This window comes from Lithobates pipiens, unplaced genomic scaffold, assembly GCF_037356315.1.
Source record: "Lithobates pipiens isolate NorthernLeopardFrog02 unplaced genomic scaffold, aLitPip1_a1.2 Scaffold_3, whole genome shotgun sequence".
Lineage (NCBI taxonomy): Eukaryota > Metazoa > Chordata > Amphibia > Anura > Ranidae > Lithobates > Lithobates pipiens.
The window spans coordinates 59,857,738-59,871,769 of NW_027507790.1; the positions used below are offsets into that span (position 1 = coordinate 59,857,738).

The 14,032-nt window shown below is 44.4% G+C and overlaps 1 protein-coding gene across 1 annotated transcript in view; it reads right to left on the reverse strand.

The window, feature by feature from the left end:
• Positions 1-6,601: 6,601 nt before the first annotated feature.
• The window catches only part of NOC4L (nucleolar complex associated 4 homolog), a gene marked incomplete in the record, with an annotated part of 52,354 nt that continues 44,923 nt past the window's right edge, over positions 6,602-14,032 (reverse strand). The window contains 3 exon segments of the mRNA XM_077461743.1: positions 6,602-7,155; positions 9,207-9,320; positions 13,539-13,621. Coding sequence (XP_077317869.1) covers positions 7,042-7,155; positions 9,207-9,320; positions 13,539-13,621 — 311 coding nt within the window.

Genomic DNA, 14,032 nt, shown 5'->3' on the forward strand with positions numbered 1-14,032 from the left:
TCAGGTCCAGTGCCAAGAAGCTTTTCTTCTACATAGTAACTACAGGGGGTCACCTGGGTCGGCACTGAAAGAGTTGTGTATTTTTATTTTTTAAGGCATGCAAGGCTTTTGGTGATTGAATAGGTGGAGATGTAGGACGGCGACTACTGAGTAGCGGCAGAGCAAGCGACCTTCTTGTGGTTCCTATGCAGATGGACAGGCGCTTGGCACTAAACCCTAAAGAATGCTGGTAATCGCTGCAGTACTGGTGAATACTACAATGATTTGAAGCTCACAGACATTGGTCAGGTACGAGATATGCATATGTAGTGGCCATAACCCTTGGCAGGGCGGCCTTAACTTTTGGGCTTAACGGTTACCTCTGCTTGGCTGGTTCTTCCACATCTAGGGGTTCCCAGAGTTAGTACCCAACAACTTTGGATGCTGACACCATAAACGTCCTTTAGAAAAGGTTTTTTATTTGCAGGGGTAACATCCAACAACACAGTCTCATATGGGAACAGAGGGCAAAGGTGAAGAAACTCAGGCACCTTGAACCGCTAATATTAGAAAGTCTCTAATACCACCCAGAGAATAGCCACTTGGGCGCTTCAAGGCTGAACAAATCTCTAGTCAGATTATGGCAGTCAGCACTTTGATCCAGAACTTGTGAAATCTTTGACCTTGAGTAACTGGTAACAGAAGTGAACCGGAACCTTTTTCCTCAGTACCTGGAACATTCTCAGTCTCCTTGGCAGTACTGGAAAAAGCGTGAATTCGTCAGTATCCTTCACAACTCAGTAACCAGGCACTTCTCAGGATGCCAGCTTGTTGGCCCTTCTCCGAAGAGTCCTCCCCCGGTCACTTATGCGAGCTGCGGTGCCCTTCCCAGCCGAGAGCACACCAAGACGCCTTGAATCCTCAGTTACTGCGGCTCGGACCAGCCAGATCCTCACCCCAGACCAGGCGGGTCTATTGGGGTTAGCCAACCGAAGCATGTTGCAGAGTGATGAACGCTCCCGTGACCCCTCGCGGAGCTACCCCGGTCCAGTATCAGGAACAGACCGCTAAGGCCTCACGAACGAACCTAGAACATGCGACTTCAACATCTTAAGTACCCTTCCCCAGACTCCTCAGCAGGGCCCGGCGCACCCACTGATTGGCTCCAGGAAAGCTGATACCTAAAATATCCAACCAGGACTGGTTCTGAGCCTGTCATGTGCACCTAACTGTACACATGACCAGGCAGAACTCTATCACAGCCCAGCCAAACTGATGTCAAAGTTAAACCTACACAATTAACCCTCAGAACCCCTTTACTGTCATTTACAAAAACTAAATTTGTACATGACAGACACTTTGTCCAAAGTGTCTTCGCTACACATACTTGCATTGGTCCAAGCTGAACCAATGTAACTATGCTATACAAATTATACGTAAACTTCAGCTTTACTCCTAATGATCTGTTACTTTTACAGTTGCCGTCAATGTAATAGCGGTGGCAACTACGTTTGTGATTTGTGGCTTATACTTGCCTCAGCTAGAAGATATGCATACTTACATTGGTCCAATATGGACCAATGTAACTATGCTATGAAATATACCTAACCTTTAGCTTTGAAAGTGGTTGTAAACCCTTACAAACCACTTTGACCTACAGGTAAGCCTAGATTAAGGCTTACCTGTAGGTCCAAGAAATATCTCCTACACGGTTTAGGAGATATTTGCCAAAAGACAGGCACCTCTGTCTACAGCGCATGCGCCGTAGACAGCGGCGCGCCGCTGTTAACGGCGATGTGCCGCGAGTCGCGGCTCTCGTGCGCATGTGCCGGAGCAACGTCATCGAATGACAGCGCCGGAGCAGCGGGACCCACCAAGAAGATGGAGGCTCCGTACAAAAGGGGACATCGGTGACTTGGCTGGCTCCTGTATCAGGTAAGTGACACATAATGGACTACTATGGGATGCATATTAGTCCATTATGCTTTACCTTTGCAGGGAATCAAAGAGGAAGTAAACCCATCAGGGTTTACTTCCTCTTGAACATACTGCAGTTGTTTTCCAGATAAGACTTTAAAACACTCACTACATCGAGAGAGTAAATCTTTCTTCTGTAGAACGGAGTCCTGGAAAAAAAAACGAAGTTTAAGGAAACATCTTAAAAAAGTTGAAAAACTAGATATTACTTTAGATAAAAAAAGGATAGGTGAGGACACAGCACCACCTTATCCTTAAGAATGATTAAGCATGTTTTTATTTTATTTTTTTTTAACAAGAAAAAGCTGCCAACTCTGGAACTCTTTTTGCAGAAGTTACCGGAACCAAGAACACCAATTTCCCTGTCACAAGGGCTCAAAAAAAAATGCTGACCTTGTAAAGCTGACAAAACCACACTTAAATCCCACGGGCACAAGGGCGACTTAACTGGCTGAATTAAATGCGTTACCCCTTGTATAAAGGCCCGGACCAATGACCCTTGAAAGTACTCACTGCTAACCTAATTTCTACTCCTAATTGTAGGAAGGCAAGAACTCTACTTATGATATACTTCTGAGGATGCCATCTTTTGGTTTCACACCAGTAAACATAGGCCTTCCAGACCCTATAGTAAATGGTCATAGTGGCCTTCTACCTTGCATTAATCAGGGTAGTTACTACTGAACTTGAAAACCCTACTCCTTAAAATGTGGGTTTCAATAGCCAAACCGTCACATTTATCGCTTGTAAGGCAGGATGGAACAGCAGCCCCTGAGAAAGCAGGTCTGGCCGAGATGGAAGAGACCAAGGATCCCCTTACTGCCATATTTAAGATGCCTGCATACCAGGATCCACTGGGCCACGCTGGAGCCACTAGAAATACCGGCTTCCGTTTTCTCACTGAGCCTGCATAACAGCGGTAGCAGCAGAACTGGCGGGAACGCATAGATCAGCGAGAACCCCAAGGAGTCATTAAAGCATCCAACCCTTAGGCAAGGGGATCCCTGGTTCTTGAAACAAAAGTTGTCCAACCTCTTGTTGAACTTAGATGCCAATAGATCTATTTCCAGGAGGTACCCCCTTTCTAGCATATGGCTAGAAAGATATTGGGATATGCAGACCATTCTCCCGGGCACGACTTGGATCAGAAAAATTTGCCTGCCAATTCTCCACCCCTGGGATAAAGATTGCAGATAGTCCAGTAACATGTTCCTCTGCCCAAAAGAACATTATTCACCTCCCTCTGGGCTGCGTGAGCTTTTTGGTGCCCCTTTTTGGAGATCGAAATATGCCACTGTTGTGGCATAGTTGGACTGTATCCTGATGGGACCATTCCACAACCTGAACGTCCAGGCTATTAGAGCCAGATGTACTGCCCGAATCTTCAGGATGTTGATGGACAAGGACTTCACGGACTCTGACCATTTCCTTTGAACAATGGTCTCTTCTAGGACTGCTTCCCAGCTGTTACTATTTTACAAGTAACCAGAATGATGGATTTCCCTTCCTGAAAATCCTTGGTTATCAACCACCAACTGAGACTCTGGCGCACCCTTGGGGCCAGATTCATTGGATAGCCCAAGGCTTAGGCCTTCCTGTTCCGAGAAAACAGAACACTATATTGCACCGATCTTGAAACCAGACATAGGGACCCGCTTCGACTGAAGGCAGCATCTTCCCTATCAACCACATGCAAAGGCAAATGGAAGAACCCTTTCTCGCCTTGACCACCTGGACCAGCTTCCCTATAGCCTTGATTTTGCTTGGGGCAAAAACAAAACAAAAAAACAACCTTACTAATCGCAAGGATGATTTCTCTAGGTTGAGAGTCCAGCCCAGGTGTTCCAGATTACCGACTGTACTGGACACCCTTGGTTTAATCGTGCCAACGACAGACAACCTGCTGCTGTAGATCAAGGTATGCCATTACTGCTATACCCAGGCCCCTTAGTCTTGCTAGTACTGGGGCCAGAACTTTTGTAAATAACCGGGGAGCAGTGGCTAACCCGAAGGGCAAGGCCGCTGACTGAAAGTGGTGCTGTTACACTGCAAAAAGCGGAAATTTCTGATGAGTCGGGAAAACTGGCACATAGATATGCATCTTTGATGTCTACTGATGCTAAAACTTCCCGTAGGGTTGATACGACTGACGCCACGTGACAGGAGCGAATGTTTAGGTAGCAATTCAGATCTTTGAGACCCAAAATGGGTCTGACATCTCCAATCGGTTTTAGTACCATGAAATTTTTTTAATAAAACCACATACCCTGCTTCTCCTGAGAGGGTCTCTGTGATTACACCCTGAGGCATCAATCCCCCCTAGGCCATTAGCGTCCAGGTGCCTGGCCGGATGTCCCTCTCGAAGGGTGCCCGGGCTCAAGGCTTCCAAACCTTCTGAGCCTTCTCAGTCCCTCCCGAGTAAGGGGCAGCAGGACCCATGCAGTACCCAGGTGAGTGTGTTCCCCTTCGCTGGAGGGGAGGGCCGCTCAAAGCGATTTAGCGCCAGACATAACGGCTTACTTTCATAGGGTCTTTGGGGAGTAGCCTAGAGCTACCAAAGAGATGACCAATCCGCCAAAGATCTCTGCTTGCCACACCCCTGAAAAAAAAACATAGAAGTCTTCCCCCAACCTTGATCGAGCGGGGGAGCCCCATCATAAGGAGGCCTTGGGACTCTGTTTTGTAGGCTTCTCCCCTGAGGCAGTTCTGTAGCTTTATGCAAATATAAGCATAGGTAAATAGTTCCAAAAGAAGTACATACATATACAGCTTTAATGTATGCAGCATGTATCAAAGAAATATGTCTTTATGGAAACGTGTGTTCATGGAAGCACGGTCCATACAAATATACTTTTAAGCAAAATATGAAAAGTGCACGCTGTACAGCCACATCCATGTAATACGTGCCATGGAACAAGCATCTTTGCAAGGTAAGCATGCGTTTATGAAACGTGTTATGCCACTTTACGCAACATGTATCTACGCAGACATGCATTCCTATGCGAACATAAGGAATCCTGTATATTTAAAGTAAACGTGTATTAACATGCCTCATTGTGCAACCATGCAACTTTAGGCGATCAAGCACCCTTGCGCGATTATGTAAATACCACGCATATAAATCCAAACATGCATTTATATGATCATGATATGCGATCACTGCTGCTCCGTTGCTTGAGGGCCAGGTGTGGGGAAGAGAGATCTATTGCATTTTGTTACACTCCAGGAAGAGGATGCGATTAAACAGCTCACCTCTATAGTAACCCAACCAAAGCCGAGGACAAACGTCTTCAGTAACAAACAGGGGCTGGAAGATTGGAAACAGCTGCAACTGACAATAAGAACAGCTCACCCTGATTAGCCACCTTTGGTCTCTCTGGGGAGGAAGGTAATGTTGAGACATGACTAGAATCCTCAGAGCCTGATGGAGATGCCTTAAGAGCCTTTCTCTGAGGTGTCTGTACCCTTCCTTGAGGGCATAGTCATAGGCACCAAAGCAGAGGTACTAAAGTAACCAGCGCACCACCTGCTGAGCAATTGTCCAGCAAAGAAAAGCTGCTTTTAATGCTCAGCCTGATGCTGAGTAAATGTGTACTGGGAATGCCTGTATGCATCAGCTTTACATGACCTTACTGCTCCTGCGTCCGTTCAGCCATCTGCACTGTATGCTCCAAGGCTGTCTTATGGGAACGGCAGCCCTGTGCTAAGCCATGCCCCATTCTGTCCCCCAACACGTCCCTCCTTACTTTTAAAATTTACAATTTACGCGGGCGCCATTAGGCAGGTCTAGCATGAGGGGAGAGGATAGAAGGGGCAACATATAGAAACAAACACGGGGAACCACAAGCCTCCAACACCCTTGCTCCCTGGGGGGGTGGGGGGGGGAAGCTTTAGGAAGGTGCTAATATCCTCCTGGTGGCTGAGACTAAGCATGCTGTCTGCTGCTGACACAGGGCGAGATCTGAGGAGCATGAAAAAGGTATGTGCATTTTACCCCTCTAGTAGAGAAATTAGGCATGACAACATTTACTCACCGAAGAAATCCATAGGCAGACTGAAAAGTTCCTAGTATTCTTCACTTACCTGATCCCTGCTGCAGGATTCTGCTGATATCAGACAGATCCAACCTTCATCCATCACCCATCACAGCGGGCTGCGTTTAGTAAACCTTCAAGGACCGGGTCCTTTTTTATATCGGGGTTCTACTCCCTTGGACCTGTATAGCACCCTGCCAAGAAAACTATGGTAATGTGAGCATGACCAAAGCACTGGGTCCAGGGGTCCTGCCCTCCAAAGAGGCATTGCAGGCAAAACCTTGCTCGAATACAAGGCCCAGGTACCATCCACTTTGGTCTCAGTGGCACTTTGGTTGGATCCGGTCTGTAGAGGCTGTTTAAATCCAGTTAAATCTTTACTTGGGACCAACACCTTAAAGACTGGCGAAAAAAAATACGGAGGTGCTCCCAGTATGGGAGGGGTTATATAGGGAGTCAACTTCCTGTCTTGGGTGTGCCAGTGTCCATCACCTGAAGGTGGCCTATAACCCACATAAGTAATTACTATTCTGCTCTGTGTCCCGTGATGTACAATAAAGAAATAGGTCTATACCAGGCCTTCACATACTTGAATAAAAATTATAACACAATTTGTAGAAATTAAAAAATTTTTTTATTTATTTATACATGGTACATTGTTCTAAAGATGCATAGACAAAGTAAAATGACAAACAAAAAAAAAACGCCACAAAACATGGACATAAAATCAATACTGTCCCAAGTCTTTTCATATTGTCTGTTTGGGTAAGCATCCTTGCATGAGGCTTGTAACTACATAACCACCCAGAAATCCATGAATACACATGTGTGACATGATTTCTAGACCCCGCTGTGACGGGACACAAGATGGGAGTTTTTGGAGGATACATGGAAAGTGTCACTTTGACCACCTAGTTCCAATTTCTCAAATGATGCACGTAAAATAATTACCTCCATTTCCATTATTGGGAGATGACTGCTTGAATAGAGGAAAAAAGTCAAATACAAACATATTACTATTTGTGTACTTATTTTTGCCCAGAACTCCGCTCTATATAGAAAAGTGTTCAGCTGTGACATCTTGTTTCCTGCCTAAAAGTCCTCGAACCGGTTCAAATTCCAGTGGCACCGACCCAAAGCGCTTCTTCATCTGCTTTTCAAATAACTTTAAAAGATTTTAGAATCAGATTTAGATTTTTTATACACAACAGAAAAACGAAATCTCAAAATCAAAATCTGGCTTATATTAAAAACATCCAATGGAGAAATACACATTGTACCAGGAATCCTCAAAAAGAACTGAGCTGTCAGAGCCTAGTAGTCAACACTAGTTTAGAGAACAATATAGAAGATATTTCAATTGCATCTACATATTTTTCTTGAAGCTCTTAAAAGTGGATTCGTACTCAAAAGAAGATCTGTTAGGTTATCTAAATCTACTTATTTTCTGAAATTGCTCCTTTAAAATAGATGGGCAATTTATGGTATGCAAGTGTGCTTAGGGGAAAAGATCTGTTGCAGGAGCTTTCACCTAATACTGGTGACTAGTACTTTGTCATCTGCCTGCCCATTTTGGCACAACTTCTACAGTTTACATCCATTTTAAGGTAGCCTCCATATCAAGTTTGGGAGTAAACAGAGCACTTAGAGCCATGTGCTGGATGTAGCTTCAATATTGTTTACACCAAGGTTGATATAGACCTTTGTAAATATCTGCTGCAGGGGCGCAACTATAGGGGGTGCAGCAGTCGCGATGTAGCTTCAATATTGTTTACACCAAGGTTGATATAGACCTTTGTAAATATCTGCTGCAGGGGCGCAACTATAGGGGGTGCAGCAGTCGCGACCGCAACCGGGGCCTGTGATGCAGGGGGCCCATGCAGCCCCCTCTACATATGGCCGGCAGCAGCATAGGCAGCTAGGGGTACCAGTGCACCATGCACACGGGTGGCTGGAGGGTGACTAGCAGAGCTCCATGCTCGACTATCGCACTGGCTGCTCTTCAGTTGTGCATTCCCCGCATGACCTGTGTCCTCGGCCGGCTCCTCAGAGTACCCCTCCCCTGCTCCATGCATTGCCGCTCAGTCCGATGTCTGTTTTCCCCAGCCAGAGTCCCGCGCCCCTGGAGTCCGGCCTGCACTGCATACTTCTCCCGGGTAAACAAACTTTAAGCACACAGATGCAGTTCAGCCCTATGACAACCGGCTCCCCGGAGGACCTGCAGGCTTGTCTGCCAGCCCCCCTCCTCCCCCGTCATACACAGATGATGAAAGGTCTTTCTGGGAGATATGCTGATCACCCGTGCAGCACACTGGATGGAGCCCAGGCCAACATGGATGAGTGCGCGGCTTACAGCTTGTTCATGGTGAGTGAGAGGACCCCATCCCCCACACACCATTACATACCCCCTCCATCTTCCCCTTGGGACAGGGCCCCCTTCTCACGTGGGGACAGGGACCCCCACCTCCCCTGGGGGCAGTAACTTCATCTGCCCTGGAGAAAAGGACCTCATCTCTTCTGGGGACGGGGACCCCATCCTGACTAGGAACAGTCCCCCAATGGGGCACCTAAAAATAAAATAAAAATAATAAAAAAAAAAACTACTGATACCAGTGGTGGAACTACAGGGCTCACAAAGGTCATACCCGTGACCACGCCCTGGAGTTCCACCGCCGGAATCGGAGGGAAGGGCCCTGGCTGGGGTTCAGGGGGGCCCTTCATGGTTTCTTGCATCGGGGCCCTGAAGGTTCTAGTTACGCCACTGACCTGCTGCTCTACAGATTGCTCTTTAGACTAGCATTTGCAAGCTAAAGCCCAAATTCATTGACTGTGGAACTAAAACAAGAAATGTAAATAGTTATGAGGCAGCTTTTCCACTTTCAGGTTTCCTTTATTTTCTTTTATATATCAACCAGTTTTGTAAAGTTAATGCATTGCATACAGCAGGGATATGCAATTAGCGGACCTCCAGCTGTTGCAAAACTACAAGTCCCATCATGCCTCGGTGTCATGCTTGTGGCTGCCAGGGACTTGCTATGCCTCATGGGACTTGTAGTTCTGCAACATCTGGAGGTCCGCTAATTGCATATCCCCAGCATACAGTATGAGATATTAAAAACATATACATCTTAACTATAACATTCAAATACTGTATCTTTATATGATTTGTGTAATTTAATTAGTATAAAGATAACAAAACCGATCACTGTTCCTCACCTCATAGGAAGATAACTCAAGAAGCTCAGAAATATCACTTTCTTGTATGGACAAGGAACGACTAATGACATTGGCAGCTCTAACAACGTCTGGGTAATAGTGATTCTGTAGAGCCTACAATTTAAAAACAGGAAAAAATATATATATAAATTGAGACATTTAAAAAAAAAAAAAAAAAAAAAAAAAAGATAATTTCCATCCTAAATGTTCCTTGCAACACAAGTATAATATTTTCGATGAATAGGTTTTTCAGGTACCAGCAAGAATAGGGCTCTGTGCTTTGCAAAATTCTCACCAGCAGCCAAAACCCCACGAATCAACCCAATTACACCATACATGAAAACAGCCAATATTGCCAAAAGTCACTTTTTGCAAGATCACAAACTCTACTAAAAAGATAAATTGCAAAGAGTGGCTCCAAAACAGCAGCCCACCTATTTTAAGTCAAATAAATATATATATATCTTTTTAAAAATCTACCACAGTGTATCCCAAGCAAACTTTAAACATGGCCACCTCTACCAATACTAGAAGTAACATCACCTATAATAAAAAAAATAAAAAAGGAGGGGGGGGGGGGGGGGGGGGAGTATGACTGCATATCAAGAATAATACTAGGAGTATGCTATAGGTCTCTAAGCTGAGAGAGGAGGGGAAGACGGACCTCCTATCACAATTTGGATTAGCAGCAATGATGGGTAGTGTCATAATGGGGGATTTTAATTATCTAGACATAGACCGGGTGGAAGGAACCAGAGTCGTCTAAGGCTCGCCAGTTCCTAAATGTCTTGCAGGACAATTTCATGGGTCAGATGGTAGACACACCAACTAGAAACAAAGCGTTACTAGACCTACTGATCACGGATAACGAAATAAGAGGCAACTTAGGAAACAGCAATCACAGGTCAATTAGCTTCAGTATAAATCACACAAATGGGAAACATAAGGGGGAATACAAAGACAATGAATTTCAAAAGAGCCAACTTCCCTAAACTACGAACCTTGCTAGAATATATAAATCGGGATAAAATCTTAGGAACAAAGAACACGGAGGAGAGATGGGTTTGCTTTAAGAGCATATTAAATAAGGGCATTAGCCAGTGCATCCCATTGGGATTTTTATTTATTTTTTTATTTTTAAAGAGCGAACAAAAGTCCTGGATGGCTTAAAGCCAATGTAAAAATGAATATAAAAGCAAAACGAGAAGGCCTTCAAGAACTACAAGGCTGAGGGATCATCATCAGCATTCAGACTTGTAGAAATGTAAGAGTGCAATTAGGGCGTAAGATAAGTCATAACGGAGGAGAACAAAAAAGAATAAAAAAAAAAAAATACCACAAAATTATTTAAGTATGTAAACAGTAAAAAAAGGGAGGACGGACCATATTGGTCCCATAATGAATGAGGAAGGAAATCTGGTTGCAAAGGATGGGGAGGTATTGAATTTATTCTTCTCCTCGGTCTTCACAAGGGAATCAGGGGGCTTAAATAACCAAAACTGCAGTGTTTATCCTCATGACACATCTAAGGAAACACCCTCATGGCTAATAGGAGGACAGAATTAGGAAAAAAATAGACTTGGAAAACTTAACATTAACAGGTCAACGGGACCAGAAGACTTGCACCCGAGGATCCTTAGGGAATCCAGTCAAGTAACTGTCAGACCATCGTTCTAATTTTTACTGACAGTCTGACTGGAATGGTGCCTGGAATATAGTCAGCTAATTGGAGAAAAGCCAATGTAGCACCAATATTTAAAAAATGGCCAAAATACATCCCTGGGAATTACAAAAGCATTTGCCACAGTTTACTACACAAAGTACAACTTTTACTGTACAAAGTAAGGTCCGTTGGCATGGACCATATGGTGAGTACAAGGATTGAAAACTGACTACAAGTGTGTGTTCAGAGGGTGGTGATAAATGAGGAGTACTCAGAATGGACAGGGGTGGAAAGTGGGGTCCCCCCAGGGCTCTGTGCTGGGACCATTCCTATTTACGACCTGGAGATGGGGTAAACCATTCAATCTCTGTATTTGCAGATGATACTAAGCCAAGCAGGGCAGTAACTTCTCCACAGGATGTGGAAACCTTGCAGGAAGATCTGAATTAATGGGGTGTGCAACTACATGGCAAATTAGGTTTAATGTGGGGGAATCAAGGATGGAAAAAGGACCTGGGGGCCCTAGTAGATGATAGGCTCAGAAATCGCATGCAATACCAAGCTGCTGCTAACAAAAGTGAAGCACTCCAGGTATAAAGCGATAATTCTCCCACTCTACTCCCTTCTCCACTCTGGTGCAGCCTCAACTGGAGTATGCTGTCCAGTTCTGGGCACCAGTCCTCAGGAAGGATGTACTGGAAATGGAGAGAATACAGAGAAGGGCAACAAAGCTAATAAAGGGACTGGAGCATATTAGTTAAGAAAGGTTATGAGCACTGAACTTATGCTCTCTGGAGAAGAGACACTTGAGAGGGGATATGATTTCAAGTTTACAAATACCATACTGGTGACCCAACAATAGTTTAATAAGAGACGTGGCCACTTATTAAAAGGAGTTTAACCTTAAACTGTGTAGAGTTCTTTACTGTAAGAGCAGCAAGGATGTGGAATGCCCTTCCACAGACATTGGTTCCAGCAGGGAGCATCGATAGTTAAAAAAAAAAAAAAACTATTAGATAAGCACCTGAACGACCACAACATACAGGGATATAGGGATATATACACAATGTAATACTGACATAATCACACACATAGGTTGGACTTGAGTGTTTTTTTCAACCTCACCTACTATGCAACTATATCTAAACACTCGCTGTCTTAATTGTAAAACAATAGGACCCTTTGGTGTAAGGTACATAGTTACCCATAGCCATGACTGAAGACATAACCAATTATACACACATTTATTTATTTTAGATACTTATATTGCGCCGTCAATTTACGCAGCGCTTTACATATACATACACATCAGTCCCTACCCTCAAGGAGCTTACAATCTAGGTCCCTAACTCACATTCATACATACTAGGGACAATTTTAGACAGGATCCAATTAACCTACCTGCATGTCTTTGGAGTGTGGGAGGAAACCAGAGTAACCAGAGGAAACCCACGCAGGCACAGGGAGAACATGCAAACTCCAGGCAGGTAGTGTCGTGGTTGGGATTCAAACCAGCGACCCTTCTTACTGCTAGGTGAAAGTGCTATCCACATAGGGGGTTATTTACGAAAAGGTAAATCCACTTTGCACTGAAAGTGCACGTGGAAGTGCAGTCACTCTGAATCTAAGGGGTAGATCTGAAATGAGTGGAAGCTCTGCTGATTTTATCATCCGATCATGTGCAAGCTAAAATGCTGTTTATTTTCCTTGCATGTTCCCCTTGGATCTACAGCGACTTTACTTCCAAGTGCACTTGCAGTACAAAGTGGATTTTCCTTTAGTAAATAACCCCCATAGTTTACATTTTTACTCACCAAATAATGTGCAACTGTTTAGCTGCTCTTGTAATTAATACACAGTTACACATCAGTCGGGATCATCATTCTGCTCCTTGCTGGTTTCTGGGTTACTTACTTGGTCAATGGCAGAACTGATGATGTGGATTCACTGTTTTATGAACAGGCTATAGGCTGACAAAATGACAGAGAGACCTGTGTGGTTTAAAGCCCAACTCAAGGAAATTAAAAATGTATGGAGCTACATATTCAATGCTCCGCACTGCTAGACCAGTCCTCGCAGTGTCTTCTCCCTCATCTACCACCAGTCTAAGGCCTGGGAGCAAGGAAAATCCATACCTCTGCATTGGAAATTATGACACCAAAAGATAGTCCACCACCAGAGCATGGGGGGAGCGCCACCTACCAGGGAGCAGAGTTTCAAGCAAGTTAAGTCCCTTATATTCCTCCCTAGACCAACAAAGCAGTTGACCCTCGCAGTGTGGGCGCACACCCACAGCAAGGAAGGATTTACAAATTTCCAGGAGCTGGGCTTCAATTTATAGGATTTTATCAACAAGTCCAGAATATTTTGCAGTACCGAGTGACCTTAAAGTGATTATTTTGCTAAAATCAATGTTGTCCCCTACAAAGAAGTCATTATATACTCTACTCTCCCAGTGCCTGTGCCACAGACCTTCACTGTAGGCAAAAGAAACTACCAGCTGAAGAATGTGCACAATTCATACTTCTAGGAGTGCTGGATTACTGCTTAACCACTGGTTGAATAGGCTGGCCCTGAAGGTCACTACTGTGTTCTGTAATAAGATGGGGGCTGGCAGGAGGCATCGGAACTAATAAAGCTAGTAATGAAGAAATATTTTGTCATCTCACCTCTAGCTCCCACAGAGAGCTCTCTAAAGCTTGACTCTTTGCTGGATCTTCCTCCTCCATGATGTATGGATCGGATGTCATATCTTCAATACAAAACAGAAAGATTACAAATGGGTATAAATGCATTTACCCCAGCCCATTTTCCTGCAGTATGAATTTACTGAATGGAAAAAAAATAAAAATAAACACAAATCAGTCACATCTTTATGACCACCTAATATTGAGTAGGTCCCCTCTTTGCCACCAAAACAGCCATGACCCATGGCGACATGGATGCCACTAAACCTCTGAAGGTATGCAGTGTTATCTGTGCCTAAGCAATCAGTAGAAGATATTTTAAGTCCTGTAAGTAGCATGGTGGAGCCTCCAATTCAAACTGTAGAAATCACAGACCCGTGATAATGCAGGTAAATCCAAAGACCCTCCACTTCATGTGTGCACCATCACCACAGGCAATGTAGACTCTTACCAGAGAGAACCTGGAAGCTTTATTA